Genomic DNA, 17,199 nt, shown 5'->3' on the forward strand with positions numbered 1-17,199 from the left:
AAATAAAAAAAAAAAAAAAAAAAATAATAAAAATAATAATCCGAGCAAAAACAATAGGGCTTCGCACCTACGGTGCAGGCCATTCTGGCCTGCTCCTCGGTGCTCGAGCCCTAATAAACCGAGCAAAAACAATAGGGTCCTCGCACCCCGGTGTGCTCGGGCCCTAAATATATCAAATGAAAGAACAAACCCTCAGCTTTAAAAAACATTTTATCCTATTTTTATGTGTTCTCTCTTATTACCTCTCAAATATGGGTAGGTTTCTTCAAAAATATCAAATTTTGAGCATAAAGCTGAGATAATTACATTTTTGTGAAGGACTTTTGTTAAAGATCAGATTTAGAATGATGATCAAAGCATACATGGAGGTTTTACTGTTTACTTAGTGGTTAATCTGGATTGCTGTATAAACTCTTCATTGTTAGGGAAGCCTTTTCTCTCAATTGACTCGGTGGGGAAAGAGTTAATATTATCGTAATAATTAGGGCTGCACAATATAAAAGAAAAATTCAAAAACTTGCTAAAAGATGTGAAACAGCGTAACTCTTTCTTCTTGCCAGTCTCTCTGCTATCTGCTTCGACCCAATACATTGATTAATACATGACTATTTGAAGTTTTAAAATCATTCAGTTATGGCAAACCGTTGTTGTGTGTATTGTGATATTTGGAATATCTTGATTGTTTTATTTAATATATTTCAATATATCTTGCAGCCCTATTAATAATTATATATAACACTTTTTTTTAACAATTTTAAACCTGATAATCTGATAATCTTCTCCTTTCAGCCCTGTTGGTAGTCTGACCACCAGCTCGGACATATCTGAGGATCTGGACCATCAGGACATTCAGGTGGCTTTGCATGCTGCCAAACTCGCTGCTCACAACAAAATTCGCTCACGTTTCCATAGCAGTAGTGACCTCATCCACCGTCTTTTTGTCTGCATATCAGGTGTGTTACGTAACGACAGCTTTTGTGATGTCACATCCTCTGAAATGCTTACTCTCTTATCCAAGTCATTGTACTGTAGATCATTGATGTTCTAGTTACCCAATGTTTTTTTCTGACATCCACTCTACTGTTATCACAAGTGATAATAAAACCATTAGGAGGAGTGATAAAGTATTTTAAATAAGTTACATATCCAGTTCTTGCAGAGGTCATTGTGTTTCTGATTTATTTAACACTATTAAAGGGATAGTTCACCCAAAAATGAAAATTCTGTCATCATTTACTCACTCTCATGTTGTTACAAACCTGTATACATTTCTTTGTTCTGATGAACACAAAGGAAGATATTTTGAGAAATGTTTGTAGCCACCCCATTTACTTCCATAGTATTCTTTTTTCCTACTATAGATGTGAATGGGGTCCCCAAATGGTTTGGTTACAAACATTTCTCAAAATATCTTTTGTGTTCATCAGAACAAAGAAATTTATGCTGGTTTGTAACAACATGTGAGTGAGTAAATGACTAAATTTTCATTTTTGGGATGAACTATCCCTTTATCCAATTATAAACTCTGTACTGTAATGATCCATAGTATAAATACTAGAAGCTGTGGTCGGAAGATCTTTACTGTCAAAAAGTAAAAAATAAAAATAGTATGTATTGTAATAGTAATGTTTATTTATTGCATAAATGATTAAACTGCCAGAAATTTTGAGAATGATACAAATATTAATTTTCACAAAGTCTGCTGCCTGCTTAATTTATGGTTTTTTTTTTTTTGCTAGATTTTACTACATTGTACTGAAGTAAAATTTGAAGCATTTCATAAGTATTAAAAGCTTTTATTGACAATTACATCACGTTTACGCAGAGTCGATATTTGTAGCATAGATCCTTTTTTTTCAAGACCGCTGCACTTTGCCCTGGCAATGTTTGGTGTTCGTCAGAATTTGTCAATAGGATTAAGGTTTGGGGAGTTTCCTAACCATGGACCCAAAATTGACCACAAGTTCTGAATGGGATTATGGTCTGGGAGTTTCCTGGCCATAGACCCAAAATTTTGATGTTTTGTTTCCCGAGCCACTTAGTTAGTGTTATCACTTTATTGCAAGGTGCTCCATCAAACTGGAAAAGGAATTTTATCATCCCCAAACTTTTCTTTGATTGGCTGGGAGAAGTTTCTTTCGAACAATGTTTTTTTTTATCATTCTTTATTCATGGTTGTTCTTACGGAAAATTGTGAGTGAGCCCACTCCCCTGGCTAAAAAGCAACCCCATACATGAGTGGTCTGAGGATGCTTTAGGTCTGAGGAACGATGATGGCACTTACCTTTTCTTCTCTGGACAAGCTTTTTTCTGGATGTCCCATACAATCGTAAAGGGCATTTATCAGAGAAATCCCTGGAAAATTCCAACAGAGAAAATTCCTGCAATTCATCTGATCACTCTCGTAATATTCTGTAGTATATGCAAATTGCCAATATAAAAATTGAGGCAGTGGACTTTGCAAAAATTCATATTTGTCATTCTCAAAATTTTTGATCTTTTGCTGTATACTAGGTTGTTTTCAAAATGTCCAATTCGTTTTACCTTTGAAGGTGTGGCCGATCAGTTGCAAACAAACTATGCGAGTGACCTGCGGAGCATCTTAAAGACGCTATTTGAGGTCATGGCAACAAAATCAGAGCAAGGTGACAACGAGAAGCCCAAGAAAGGTCAGTTTAACAAAGTTGTATATGATTCAGATACTCTTAACAAGCATGTTTTTCATTGCCTGATGCCAGACGTCATTAGTTTAATTCACTGTTTGATATGCTCCTCAGGTCCCTGTCTGGGCAACGCAGTTTTAGAAGACTGTGCTCTCTGTCAGGAAACCATCTCTTCATCAGAGCTCGCTGCCAAAGCCCGAGAGGGACAATTTGAAGGTTGGTACAGTAGACTACGTATATAGCATGCTAATAAGGTAAAGAAATAGGCTTTAGAGGTTGGATAGCTTATGAACCATCTAGGTTGCATTTAAAAAAAAATCATACACCCTTTTTTTCCCCAAAAGGTGAGCAATATAATTTTGCTGGTTTGTAACAACATAAACAAGCGGCTGTCGTGGTCCGCTCGTAACTTCCGGTAAACTCCGCTAAGAATAAATAACAACAAAGCTCTTTAAACGTAGTTTATTTATATAACAAGCAAAAAAACAACAAATAGTTTACCTAGGAAACCAAAACATTTGTTTTTTTCAACGAGGCATTTGTTCAAGAGATCCGTTTAGCAACTAGTCAGACCATAAAAAAAGAAACCGGAAGTAAAGTTTGGATCCAGACGTGTATCGAATCAGCGCACGTGTATCCGATGAAACCGTCTATACCAAGAGCTGTTTTATTTGCAGAGCATTTGCATAAAGTTGGTTTAATTTCTGTTGCCCAAAAAGAAATGTTGCAAATTGTTGTCAGTGTAAGTGCGTCATCATTTTTTTTAATCCCATATATCTTTTGCAGGGAAGACAACCCCAGAATGCATTGCATCAAGATAACCGAGCTAATAAGGCATGCTTCAAAAATATAGTTGTCCACTTCCTCTAAAACTCTGTTATTTTCTCATAAGACCCTCCCGAGTGGGTACCAGATGAAGCCTGCAATTCCTGCATCGCTTGTAAGGCACCGTTTACCGTCATAAGAAGGAAACATCATTGCAGGAGCTGTGGAAAGGTACGTAGGTTCACTGGATGGCGTATAACACATTTCAGATGATAATTCCAATTCAAAATGTAACAAGATGATTGACAGAGCACGTTTCATTTCAGATCTTCTGTTCCCGATGCTCATCGCACTCAGCCCCGTTGCCTAGATACGGTCAAATGAAGCCGGTGAGAGTTTGTACTCACTGCTACATATTCCACGTAACGCCTTTCTACAGTGACAGGACTGGTATCTGACCACCGTATACACCTGCATACGCATAAGCACACTAGAAGTTTCACTGAGGTTTGATTCTTCAGTGCCCATGAACAAACCTGAGTATCTTTTTAATATCATCATCATCATCCAAAAAGTGTAAATATTAACACTAAATGCTATCACTACAAAGATAAAAAGAGCCTCGAACAAAGCAAGATGGACTCCGTTGCGGTCAAAATGGAAGCACATAAAGGAAGTTACCCCATCGCTTTGGGAGCCAAAGTATTTATTTAGGGCTTTGCTTTTGAATAATAGCTTAAATTAAATTTGCTTTAATGGAGCATGGAACAAACAGGCTTTTCTGTTAAACAGAAGTGCAACTGTAATGAAAGTGCAGCTTGTTAACAGGACTACGTCTTTTTGTCAGGCTCAGATTTCCGGGTTGAATGTAAACTGTGAGCACATGATTAAATATGAGAAAAAAATCTAAACTGTGACATATAAAAAAGACATTAATATAAAGACTAACTGCACCAACACTAACGCCTGTGGGGCAAAATATAGCACAGCTCTTTTTTTCCTCATAAAGATGTTTTATTTAGGAAATAATGCTGCTTTCTGTAAAACAGATGTGAGACTTTGGATTTAGTTGAATGGCCAAAAAATATATGTGTGTGTATATATGTTGAAAGTATGAAATGGATTTGATGTATCTTCTGATAGAAGATTCTTTTCCTTATGCCAATATGAATGTGCAACGTTTTAACATTTTGTTTATAATTTTTTTTTACTTATACTGAACTGTAATTGCCTTTTACAGCAGTGTGGGAGCCTTTTGCTTTTACTCTGGTACAAACAAACACTATAAACCCCCTACCTCATCCCTTATGATGACTTCCCAACTCCTTCGCCCTTACATATATACAGTTCTGTCTTTATACAATGTGTAAACTTATCATCAATCATTCCGTACTGTTTTAAACACTAACTTTTTTCGTCTCCACGCACTTGACTTTATTCCATTCAATATAAAAAAAATTGACCAACCACTACTTTTTGTCTGTAATTATAGTAAGATATAAAGCTGTTTGAACGGATAATCTGATAAGAGAATTGTGCTTTAGGTTTGTGTAGTGCTGTTGACACCTCATTCTTTGCCTACAGTTTAGCTTATATAAGCTTATATTAAAACTCATAATTCATAGTAATCATAAAGCACATTTTTTTGCAGACAAGCTAAACTAATATTAAGCTGTTGCTTTTTGAAATGCAAAGAAAAAGAGGCTGTTTACACTTGGCATTAACATGCGTTTTCATCGATCGGATCACAAGTGGACGAGAGAGACACATTACGTTTACACCTGGTATTTAAATCCGTCTCTTTTGTCCACTTTCGACCGCATCTGTCCTGAATACTGTGAGGGGGTGGTCTGTGAGACGGTGGGCGAGTCTCTCTGCTGTCATTCAAACCCGAGCGGGAGTAATTATGAGTTTATATGGACGCAAACTAATATTATGTCGGAGTCCACTGCTTGTTTAGCAAGTATACATGCTGCATAGTGTTTTGTACGTTTATATGTTGGAGCTTTCTCTGAATTTTCAGCGCAATTGATGAAATAGGATCGCGCAACTTTCACACGCTTTCAAAACGAAACTACGGAGATCAGCCGCTTTAGTTGTATCAATGAAAGGCTAAAAATAGCGCTGTTCACCGTATGCTTACGCCAGAAGTCAAAAAAAGACGTAAAACTTGTGTTTAATACCTCAGATTAGATAAATGGGCGGAGAGAAGGCGGTCGCGTGTGGCGGTTCGAACGCATTCAACCACATATGCGTTCCGCAACTCCAAAGCGATCCGATCGAAAGTGGTTTCGACTACCTCTGGATGTGGTTGAAAGTGGTCGAAAGTGGACGAGCTCAAAACGTTTTGAACACCGTTTACACCTGGCATTAACGTCGTCCACTTGTGATCCGATCGACGAAAACGCATGTTAATGCCAAGTGTAAACAGCCTCATACAGAGACTAGCTAATAGTAGGCACATTTGAAATTCACTTTAGCTTACGAATGGTGTAGTTTCCCACATGACTGTAATGTGAAATAATCTAGTCATAACACAAAGGCCACCTAACATGACAAATTTACTTTTTATATTTGTTGTTGTTTGAACATAATTGTGTGTGTACACAACCACTATGTAATGATTAAAATCTGCCCACTCTTTTTTCATCTCCGTAAAACAAGCTGTTGGCATTTTTTAAGCAATCTGACATCACTTTGCGCAGGCCCCGCCCACAGCCAGCCAAAGTCCACAGTTCGATCATAATTTCCATTTTAATTCTTCCATACATCATCTTTATTACCACACGTTCATTATGCTCTTTGAAGTTAAGGTGATGGTCTATGTTTTTGTTATAGATAACAGTAAAACGGGAAGGCAAGCAGCAGCTAATTTGCATTTAAAGAGACCCACACAAAAACAGCACTTTTTCATGCACACCCAAAAATGGGCCTTTGTTTTCAACATGGTATAATGAATGATATATAGGATATTTGGACTAAACCTTCATAAGCACATTCTGAACACATGAGAGTAATGTTACATCTTGAAAAATTGAGATTAAGGTGACCTTTAAATTCTGAGAATTATTATTAAACACATCTAAATAGTATTAAACACTGGTTACAAAAGTGTCAGATCTGGTCTACACTACACTACTAATAAAATTATACATTATGATATCAAAAAATTCAAAAAAGCTTCTTTCTGATCAAGAATATTATTTTGTGTCAGTCTTTAATGTTGACTGAGCAAGATCATGTGAAATTAATGGCTAAAATCGAAATGTTATGCTTGTTTGTCATAATTTGAGCCTGGTTTTCACAGGCAGCGTCACATTGCTGTTCCATAGTGTTCCTATTTTGGGAATGCTGGCATTCTGAGATACCCACTGTTCCAGTCCACATATAGCCGGTGTGAAAAGGGGTGTAGATCAAATGTTTGTGTACACTTATGGGGTTTAGTACGACCAGTTCTGTACTAGCAATATTGTACACGAGTTACATTATGGTTAAGGCAGCTTGATTCTGCTGGAACCTAATACTAGTTAATACTTTACCTCTTTTATTACTTTGGTAATGTTAATATTTCTTGCTGTCCCCATATAATACTGCTGCATTTTCAAGAAGGTGCGTTTAAGCAAATCGGTTTAAGCATTGCATCAGGAAACAAATTCAAGTCCTCACTAAATTCTCATATTTCTTTTATTTTTCTATATAATCCCCTTGGAATTGCTGTTCATGGCTAAAATTATGTTGTTTAGGTGTATCACTTTGATATAATCTAGCATCACTTTTTCTTAACAATAGGTCAACTCCATTATAAGTGAGCCTAGCAGATTGTCTCCAGATGTTGTGACCCTTAACAGCTATAAGGCGTCCTTAACCTTTAAGATAACTTGACAAGAAAAATTTAAAAGTACTTGTCAAAAGCTTTGCCTTTTTACTGCATATATTAACTTGGTTAGCTGAATAGCTTATTGTACCTTCAATTTTGAAATCGATGGTTAGATCTGACACTGGTTCAGTTGGCAGTCACACACTACTACTAAACAATACAGTGCATACTTCAGTTGTTTAGAGATATATATTGTTTGTTTGTTTGTTTGTTTGTTGTTTTGTGTTTTCTGTTTTGATGATATCAGTATTCCTCAGACATGCTTGTACATTGGCATGATACTGAGGAACTGATTTTTACAGCTACTCTTGGAATGTATTTTGATTTGAAATGAGATTGTGTGAAACAAGGATTCAGTCAAAAGTTCATGGCTTCCTCTGATGGCAGGTTCAGTGTCTGAAGACTTCCAGCCTGTCACATGATAAGAGCTTACTTTCTAATTTAATCCTCTTCCAGTCTTCATTAATGTCTCTCTTTGCTTTTTGCCTTTTTTGTATTAATTAAAAAAAGATGAGTCTTTAAAATTATACAGATGTTTTATTTTACAGAGCAAAAATGATAAAATTATATATGTATAATATTACTTTTTCTGTATAAAGAGAAAAATCACAATGAGAGAATTTACACTATTTATTCAAAGCTTGTTTTTATTTTATAATGGCCGGTTCAGTCTAAGATGTAAAAAATACTTTTCAAAGTCTACCAAGTATTTATGTCATGCAATGAAAGTAATAAATGACCTTTTTCTTTACATAACTGGAGCTGACTTGTAATTTCCTTTTTGATTTTCATTGTGTGAACAACACAATAAATCTAAGAATGGGGCAGTGGATTTTGAGCGGTTTCCTATACAGGGCTAGTCCCAGACTAAAATGTATGTTTGAGCTCGCTTAATTTAAGAAAATCTTTTACTGACATATCTTAACATTTATCATTGTTTTGTCTCAAGATGCATATTATCAGTATTATTTTTGTAAGGTATGTTTGTAAAAACGACTTAAATGTCTTAAGGCGTAGTTTTGGATTAGTATAACCCTGTCCGGGAAACTCCCTGCATAACATTTACATTTAGCAGACGCTTTTATCCTAAGCAGGGCTCTGGACTGCCACTAAATGGTGGCATTTTGCCACCAAAATTTGAGTGTGTGCCACTGAATTTTACATCCAGTCGCACATGTGCGACCAGTAATTTTGAACTTCATTTTTGTGATGTGACACTGAATTTGAAACGGCACATTGTACTTTCTGCATCTATCATCAAAGTATTTATTAGTTATACAGTGTATTACTTAGTAGAAATGTGAATATTTGGTTAGCATGTTGGTTTACGTTATGTGCCCCTAAATTTTCTGGTTGCGCCCCTAAAATTTTCAGTTGGGGGCCACTGTGCTCCTAGTGAAAAAAGTTAGTCTGGAGACCTGCTAAGCAACTTACAAAGATTAGGAAAACAATAAAAGTGATGTCACAGGGAAGCAATAGGACAAAAGGTGCTGATTATAACAAGATACAAGTTTTCACTATTCCGAAACCATACCTGTTGAGAGAAAAAGAAAGCGTTCATTTTTTTTCGCATAAGTTTTTAGGGACCACACATTAAACTTTTAAGGTGTTTTTAGACCTTTTGTGTAACCAGCAAAGATAAAAAGTATTTTTCATTTTATAGTCGGAGTCTTGGAAACTACATACAGAAATAATTGACTCTAATTAGCTAAAGTGACTATAAGTACCACCTGTCCAGGGTGTTTCCCTGTCTCGACCAGAGATAGCTATATGCTCCAGCACCACCTGTGACTCCAATATGGATAAATGATATAGATGATACTGGGAAATCCTTAACAAAATCTTTAATGCATTTATCTGTGCATTATATCCTGATACTTTAATGAAATTGCTAAACATTCTTTGCCAGAAACCTGCATTTTAAAGAGAAATTTCATCTTTTAAACACTGTGCATAGCCATCTCAACCATGAAATTGCTTTCATGATCAATATCCTTGAATGATCGTCAAATCCATGCATTGTTTAAATTTGTTTTAATATGAAGAAAACTATTCATTTTCTCTCAAGTATTGTTGTAAAAAGTCTTGCGGGAGAACAATGTAAGGAAATAAAGGTTTTAACTACCTGAGATTTAAATGCATACAATGATTTTTTTATGTACAATAAATGCATTATAACCTCTTGATGTTTTTTATTGAATACGAATTTTAGATACAACAAAGGCAAATGTATTCATTCTACATGACGAGATTGAAATGAAAGGCTCAACACAGTGTAACCAAAACAAGCATATTTATAAATAAAATTCACTAGTTCGCCTGCACATTCAGGTCTTAATGATTAATGGGATACTAACTTGGCTTGCAGTCCTTGAACGGAGCTCTGAACCTTTAGAGAGAGCGCACTTTAGGCTGGGGATTGAGCCCCAAGTTCAACCCCCTGCAACACAACTGCAAAGAGGAAGAAAGAGAGAGTGAAGGAGGAGATGGGGATGAGGAGGGACGTCGGAAAAAATTGCAGCTGGACGGGGAGGCCTGAAGGCTGCCTTATATACGCCCATGATGATTATGATTGACAGGTCTGAATGTTTAGGCTCCTCCCGAACCTACGTTTAGAACTACAGTTATTTTGAAACCAAAAAGAGAATAAATAAATACAAATCACAACTTGAACTTAAATACAGTGTAAAAAGAAAGGGGGGGGGGGTTAAAGACAATATCACAATAAATCATAAAGATCAAGCAGCTTTATTGCATTCCCACCTCTCATTTTAAAAGCTGTGGAAAAACACGTTGTCATTTTTTTTCTGTTTTTTTTAGTGGAAGGGATTAAACAATCGACATGAATGAATTATTTGCCAATATTACAATAATATTAAGCAGTTGTAATAAAATGAACACACCAGTCTTGGCTATTCCAAATAAAATATGTTGTAAATTGAAAACGAAACCATTAACAACCACATCTTTTTCTATCAAGCAGTCCTGAACTTTTATACAAATTATTTTGGAAAAATGACATGAATGAAAGATATGATCTCCAATAAATAAATTGAGAAGAACTGATTTAACTTTAAGAATATGAGTATCTCATAAGCATTATTATGCCAGAAGGTATTGTATTAACGATTTGGATAACCTCTTGAAGTCTGGTTGATATCTTTTTTTTTATTACTTATTTGGTGCATTAGTACCAGTCACGTGATGTGCTGTCTGCGCTGGCTATATTTCAACGATTTATTTTCTCAATCCCGAGATCTGTCTTTAAGAATTATCTAGGGTTTAGTTAGGATGACAGTACAGATTAACACCAGCAGTTGTCATGGGAACATTGCTGATATCTACATCACGGAGATACCCAATCAAAAAATAAATCGATTCCATTTGTACACTGACTAGCACGATGCACCACAGCAATCATAGCCGATGGATGCTAATGGGAGATCTCAGTCTTTGAAGCCTGGAAGTGAAAAAATAAAGATGTAAAGGTGTGTGCGAACAGGTAATTATCAAAGCCGCTGTCTCCTTCAATTATGCTGTATATATATCAGTTCCCGCTCATTGGATTGCAGGATTCAGTTTTGCTTCAGGGACTAAATATCCAGACATCATCCTGTGTGCGTGTTTCTGTGTAGGTCATTCAGAGCAGACATTCTTCTGACCTTGAGCCAGCACTGCTTATCATGGATAAAACACGTGTAAAAGAGATGCACAGTTTTTGGGAACGCAATGAAACCAATCAGTCAAGCCCCAGCAAGAAACCTAAACCGGTGAGTTTCTTTTAAAGTTTCATATAATATGCCATTATTAAGTACAAAATAGTTGTGATCTTCAACATAAGTGGATGTACTGAGATACCAGAAGCGTATGCATGTGATAAAAGCTCTATAAATATAAGCGCCACCTGCAACTGGACATTTAACAGACGCGCTCGACATTTGGTGCAGTGATGCCTTTATCAAGTGACTGTGTACAGTAATAAAACGTGCATGCAACAGAGCAACGGCAAAAATAAGAAGAAGATGATCCGAGATAAAATTGCAACGCAGCGTTTGGTATGAACCATGTTTGTGAATGGAGACGCGCGAGACCAGTTGCTTCAATAATATAACAAAGTGATTTTAACCAATTTTAGTATGAGGGCGATTTATTGTAAGTTTTTGCTTCGTCTTATTGTACTGGATATTTATTTTTCTTTTGATTAATTTAAATATATGTACGGTACATTTCTATTTTTTTTATTTAGGCTGTTAGGCCTATATATGTTGAAGTAAAATACTTGTTATACACTTGTTATTTTTATATTAATATTCTTGTGTTATTTGTTATATCAAAATATTAAAATTCGTCACTGACATTTTTTTAAACTGTGTAACTCTTTGGTTAAAATAAGCAAGTAGTTATTGAGCAAGTAGTTCACTGATTTTACAGATCACTGTAAAAAAAATCACTGTTCAAAGCTAAGCTTGATGTTTTATCATTTGAGTTGTCGGGTCAAAGTGTCAGGTGTCATTGTGATGTCATTTGACTTTAACCATCTCTGGCCCTTTCCTAAATGGCGCACTTCATGTGCACTTCATGCATCTATTTTTTGGCCTTAAATTGCCTGAGCTTGCAAGTCTACGAGAGTGTCCCATTTTACGCTCCGAAGTGTGCACATCCGTACCCCCTTTGCACCCTTGATGCGGTCTTTGACAAAGCCCACACTGCTGCAGGCTCCACACACTTTACCAACCCAGAAGTCCTTGCTAAAGAGCAATCAGACGATGAATGGGAGTTGTTCACACAGATGGGCAACTTTTCCTATTTCCGGCATGATGCTCGAGTCTTTCCCAAAATTCGACTGTGGTGCGCCCTTGTGAACTCGAGCCAAGAGTCCCTAAGGTCTGCACTACAGTACATGATGCCATGAAAGTGTGAGGAAGTCCACAAGTCCGGAGTGTGCCATTTGGGACAGGGCCTATGACTTCGTCCGTTTCTCAGGTCCTGTCCCAAAATGGCGCACTTCATTTCGACTTTCAGTCCCCTCTATGCACACTTAATGTGGTTTTTGGTGAAGCCCGCACTGCTGCAGACTCCACTCACTTTACCAACCCAGAAATCCTTGCGATAGAGCAATTAGACGACGGATGGGAGGAGTTCACCACTTATCTTCTTATTTCCAGTGTGATGCTTAGGTCTGTCCCAAAATACGACTCTTGTGCGTCCTCGTGAACTCGCATCAAGGGTCGCTAAGGTCTGCTCTACATGATGTCAACAAAGTGTGATGAAGTCCACCAGTCCAGAGTGTTCCATTTGGGACAGGGCCTTAATCCGGTCACTTTTGTAGGCTACATACGTCATCAAGACGATTAGCGATCACAAAGTTGACTATTATTCTTAGTTAATCTTAAATTGTTGTAATATGCCTATGACTTGCGAATGTTGCACTCAGTTAACTTAAATAAACCAGTCTTGATGATGTATGTGACCTCTGGAGGCTGCAGCCTTCGGATTGAGAATCGGCCTTCAACCACATAACGTAACCTGCAATTGTATGTTTCAAACAGAGATAGAGATATAGAGTCAAAAGTTACGGATTGTAGCTTCATTTACTTACCTGCTCGTCCAATAGCCTACACTTTCTTGAGCTCCACTATAATTTTGTATATGTTACATTGTGTTTATACAGCCAAAGCCTCAGAATGCCATGACTATTGCCGTGTCCTCTCGTGCCCTCTTCAATATGGATCTGGAGCAGGAGATCTATGAACAGCAGGGAATGGAGGCATATCTGAGTTACCAGTTTCAACATGAGACTGAGCCTTTTACTCCTGGACCTGCTTTTTCCTTCATTAAGGTAAATCCACCCTGTTCCAGCATATACTGGCTGTCCGATGATAAGTGATCTCTATTCATCTGTTTTATTGCATCTAAGCAGTATTTTAAGCTACTGTTTCCATACTACAAAAAAGGGATGGGGACCAGAAAAAGCTGTTGTGATAAGGGTATAGCTGTAGCCTGGACATTTTCACATGGGGGTGTGGCTTCCTCCTTTAAAGTGCAATTTTATACCTTATTTTTTAAAACAATTCAAGGAATATGAGTTCATGCAAAAGTAGAGAGGAGGCAAAATTGTTTGCTTTATCCTCTGTAGGCAGTGGAAGCAGTGAATGCTAAGCTGAGGGAATTGTATCCAGACAGTGAAGAGCTCTTTGACGTGGTTCTGATGACCAGCAATCATGCTAATGTGGGACTTAGACTCATCAACTCAATTAACCACCACCGTGAGTCAAAAAATTCAAAAGCATCCCATTGAAGTAGTCACCTGGTGTCATATGTCAGTAGAGATCTGCTAATACTATGTGATCTTTAACATGATAGGTTTAAAAAATAACTATCTACATTTTACACTGTTTCTTAACTCCAGTTTTGAGAATTGAAGGAATATTACACTTTCATAAAAAAAATTCTGATAATTTACTCACCCCATGTCATCCAAGATGTTTATGTCCTTCTTTGTTCAGTCGAGAAGAAATTAAGTTTATAAGGAAAACATTCCAGGATTTTTCTTAATAAAATACACACAAAGTTTATTTTAAAGAAGGTAGGAATCTACCAAAGGGATGTACAGGGTAAAACATACAGTAAGTAAACATAAAGTAGTAAAACTTAAAACACATCATAGTTCAATTAAAAGCGAAGGAAAATGTTTTTAAAATTCTGATATGGTAGGGGCCATGCTAATGACGGGGTAATTTATAACCAAGGGGGGGACGAGCTATAGCTAAGAATCGATTTCCTCTTGTCTTTAGTTGGGTTTGGGGAATTTGAAGGGGAAATTTATGCTTAGATGGAAGGCTCCAATTTGGGATGTACTGATGGAATTGGTTTGACAAGTATAAGGTTATTTAAGGATTTGTATACAAGTAGCAGGATTTTAAACTCAACACGGAACTCTACAGGCAGCCAATTTAATGATCTTAGAAGGGGTGTGAGATGATCCAAGTTTTTAAAGCCCTTTAAGAATTTAGCAGCAGCATTTTGGACTACTTGAAGTCGGGAGATTTGAGCCCTTGTGATGCCGTAATAAGGAGAGTTGCAGTAATCCAGCCGTGATGTAATAAAGGCATAAATAGCAGTCTCCAAGGAGTGCTCAGACAGAAAAGGTTTCATTTTAGATAGCGAGCTAAGGTTAAAAAAACCTGGAACTAACAACTGAACTCATTTGTTTATTGAGGGTAAAATTGGTTTTGAATATTACCCAAAGATTTTTCACTTGGGAAGCTGTAGTAGGATAAAATGACTGGAGGTCAGGTTGGAAGTGGGCTTTGGCGTTTGGGGGGGGGGCAAAGACTATGATTTCCATTTTATAGGAATTTAGAAGGAGGAAGTTAGTGGAGAGCCACGATTTTATCTCATTTGTGCAGGGTGTTTAATTCACATGGGTTTTTCTTGGTCACAATAGACTTTATTGGACCTCAACAGTTCACAGTTTTAATGCAGTTTACAATTGCAGTTTCAATGCTGCTTCAAAGGGCTCTAAACAATTCCAACCGAGGCATAAGGGTCTTATCTAGCCAAATGATCATCAACGATCATCAACAAAGAAAGACATAAACATCTTGGATGACATGGGGGTGAGTAAATATCAGCATTTTTTATGAAAATGAAGGAATGAAGTATTTCTTGGTTAGCCAAACTCCAGTTCTGCTTTATACTATGCCTTCTTTACATTTTCACAAATTAACGAGATTTAGCTTCAAAGCGCTTTTTTATTGTATGTGATGTGCAAGTAAGTTTGCTGATAGTTTACATGTAAAATATGTTGTTTCTGATGTCCAGAGCTGTTTATAGAGCGCTTCTGCATGACTGGTGGCAAAAGTCCTATTGGCTATCTGAAAGCCTACCATACCAACCTTTACCTCTCTGCAGATTCTATGAAAGTAAGAGAAGCCATTGAACAAGGTGAGAACAGTTTTGGGATATAATGAACGGTAACTGTAGATTTGTAAATATTGCTATAATGTGAAATTGGTTCACGTTGATAGGAATTGCAGCAGCAACAGTGTTCTCACCAGGAAAAATAACAGAAGTTCCAGAGACTCAGCTGCGAGTGGCCTTTGATGGAGATGCTGTTCTCTTCTCAGATGAATCGGAGAGAATCTACAAAGCTCATGGATTGGATAAGTTCTTTGAGCACGAAAAGGCCCATGAAAATAAACCCCTTGATCATGTGTGTTCAAAGTAATTTTATAACAGTGTTACAGTGTGTGGCTTCTCGTGGTTTTTTATTTTGTTTGATGATCCAAAAATGAATCTCTTTTTTTATTAGGGGCCACTGAAGGGATTTTTGGAAGCCCTAGGGAAACTGCAACAGAAATTTTATGCCAAAGGTCAGCGAATGGACTGTCCAATTCGTACCTACTTGGTCACTGCTAGAAGTGCAGCCAGTTCAGGCACCCGGGCCCTAAAGACATTACGTTCCTGGGGTCTGGAGATAGATGAGGCCCTTTTTCTTGCGGGGGCCCCCAAAGGCCCCATGCTAGAAAAGATTAAGCCTCATATCTTCTTTGATGATCAGATGTTTCATGTGGAAGGAGCAGCAGAACTTGGAACTGTGGCAGCTCATGTTCCCTATGGAATTGCCCAGAGGTTTCCCTCAGGGAAGGATGTTAAAAAGAATGTGTCTTTCAAGCACCCAGAGTGAATACTCATCCATTCTTGGTTATATTAGGACATTTAAGTAGTTTTTACACACAAATCTTACAAAAAAACTGGTGTGCATCTTCAGACAAAACAAGGGCACTAATATATGATAAGATACATACAAGTACAAGGTGTTTTTAAATGAAGGCAACTCAAACATGCATTTTAAGCGGCCAAAGAAACACTGAAAATGCTGACATATTTAAAATACATCAGTGCCCTTTGTTTTGCCTCAAAATGCACAAGTAATATTTTTAGTAAGGCATGTTTGTTAAAACTAGTTATATTTCCTTATTAAACTAAGGCCTAGTCCTGGCTTAATCTCTGTATGGGAAATCACCCCTATATGTTTTCATAACAGCTATTATCTATTTTAATTTTAGAAAGAAATGCTGTTTTTCGTCATAGAAAAAGCTTTATTTATATTTTAAGTATTCGAGGATTTCAACTAACATGTCACTATTAGCTATAATGTTTTAGCCATACCAGTTCTGATAGTTCAATATAAAAGGGCTGTTTTACACGAAATATTATTGCATAAAGTGCTCTTCAACGTGTATATGATTTAAAAGGGATTGTCTGCATGTATCTATGTACTGTATATTGTATGTATGTTGTATTGTAATGTTTGTGTTATGTGAAAGTTTGTTTAATTGCTACTGTATGTAATTGTTTCACTGTGTCCAGCGTGGATTGAAACAGTGTTGCACTCAGGGCATGCTTTGCATTTTTCCACCACACCGCTGTTAAGAACAGTGAAAAGAGAAACTATTTATTGTCTAAAATAAAAAGATGAAAAATTACTAAAGTCTTGGAGCATGTTTTTTACCCTTTCAGGATATCCTAAGGTCAACCAAACGCTGTCTCATTTTTGTAAAACGTTTTAAGAAATTATTAAATATACAGTAAATGCTTATAAATACTTAACTTTATTTGGATAACACATATTTAGATTTTTAACTTGTAAGTCATTTTACTTAAAACAATAAAAAATACTTAATCATCGTCTATAATTGTACTAGTTGTTGTTGCAAATATAACCACTTTAATAATATAATCTTAAAATGTATCATGAATGTTTTGGAATCGAAATCGAATTTCATTTATTTTTTTATTTTATTTTTTATGTCTTTTATGTCTATTTTGGCGGAAACTATGGTCACCATAGTAACATTTTTGCACGGGTTTTCATTTGTCCAGCTGGCT

At 36.7% G+C, this 17,199-nt stretch overlaps 2 protein-coding genes across 3 annotated transcripts in view; both read left to right on the forward strand.

The window, feature by feature from the left end:
• zfyve28 (zinc finger, FYVE domain containing 28) overlaps positions 1-8,674 on the forward strand; it is a 32,108-nt gene extending 23,434 nt beyond the window's left edge. Inside the window, exons 9-13 of one of the 2 annotated variants that reach the window (XM_065288581.2) lie at positions 790-953; positions 2,553-2,669; positions 2,778-2,879; positions 3,556-3,659; positions 3,755-8,674. In XM_065288581.2, coding sequence (XP_065144653.1) covers positions 790-953; positions 2,553-2,669; positions 2,778-2,879; positions 3,556-3,659; positions 3,755-3,886 — 619 coding nt within the window. In that variant the 3' untranslated portion in view covers positions 3,887-8,674. The remainder of the gene's footprint in view (positions 1-789; positions 954-2,552; positions 2,670-2,777; positions 2,880-3,555; positions 3,660-3,754) is intronic. The other variant, XM_065288580.2, reaches the window with a different exon arrangement.
• A 1,822-nt stretch (positions 8,675-10,496) lies between these two features.
• On the forward strand, positions 10,497-16,808 carry nt5c1ab (5'-nucleotidase, cytosolic IAb). The gene is made up of 7 exons (XM_065288578.2): positions 10,497-10,807; positions 10,941-11,075; positions 12,977-13,144; positions 13,442-13,571; positions 15,130-15,252; positions 15,336-15,520; positions 15,620-16,808. Exons 2-7 carry the CDS (start codon positions 10,989-10,991, stop codon positions 15,992-15,994), a joined length of 1,068 nt encoding a protein of 355 aa, XP_065144650.1. The 5' UTR covers positions 10,497-10,807; positions 10,941-10,988; the 3' UTR covers positions 15,995-16,808.
• The last annotated feature ends 391 nt before the right edge of the window (positions 16,809-17,199 follow it).

This window comes from Paramisgurnus dabryanus, chromosome 17, assembly GCF_030506205.2.
Source record: "Paramisgurnus dabryanus chromosome 17, PD_genome_1.1, whole genome shotgun sequence".
In the NCBI taxonomy this organism is placed as follows: domain Eukaryota; kingdom Metazoa; phylum Chordata; class Actinopteri; order Cypriniformes; family Cobitidae; genus Paramisgurnus; species Paramisgurnus dabryanus.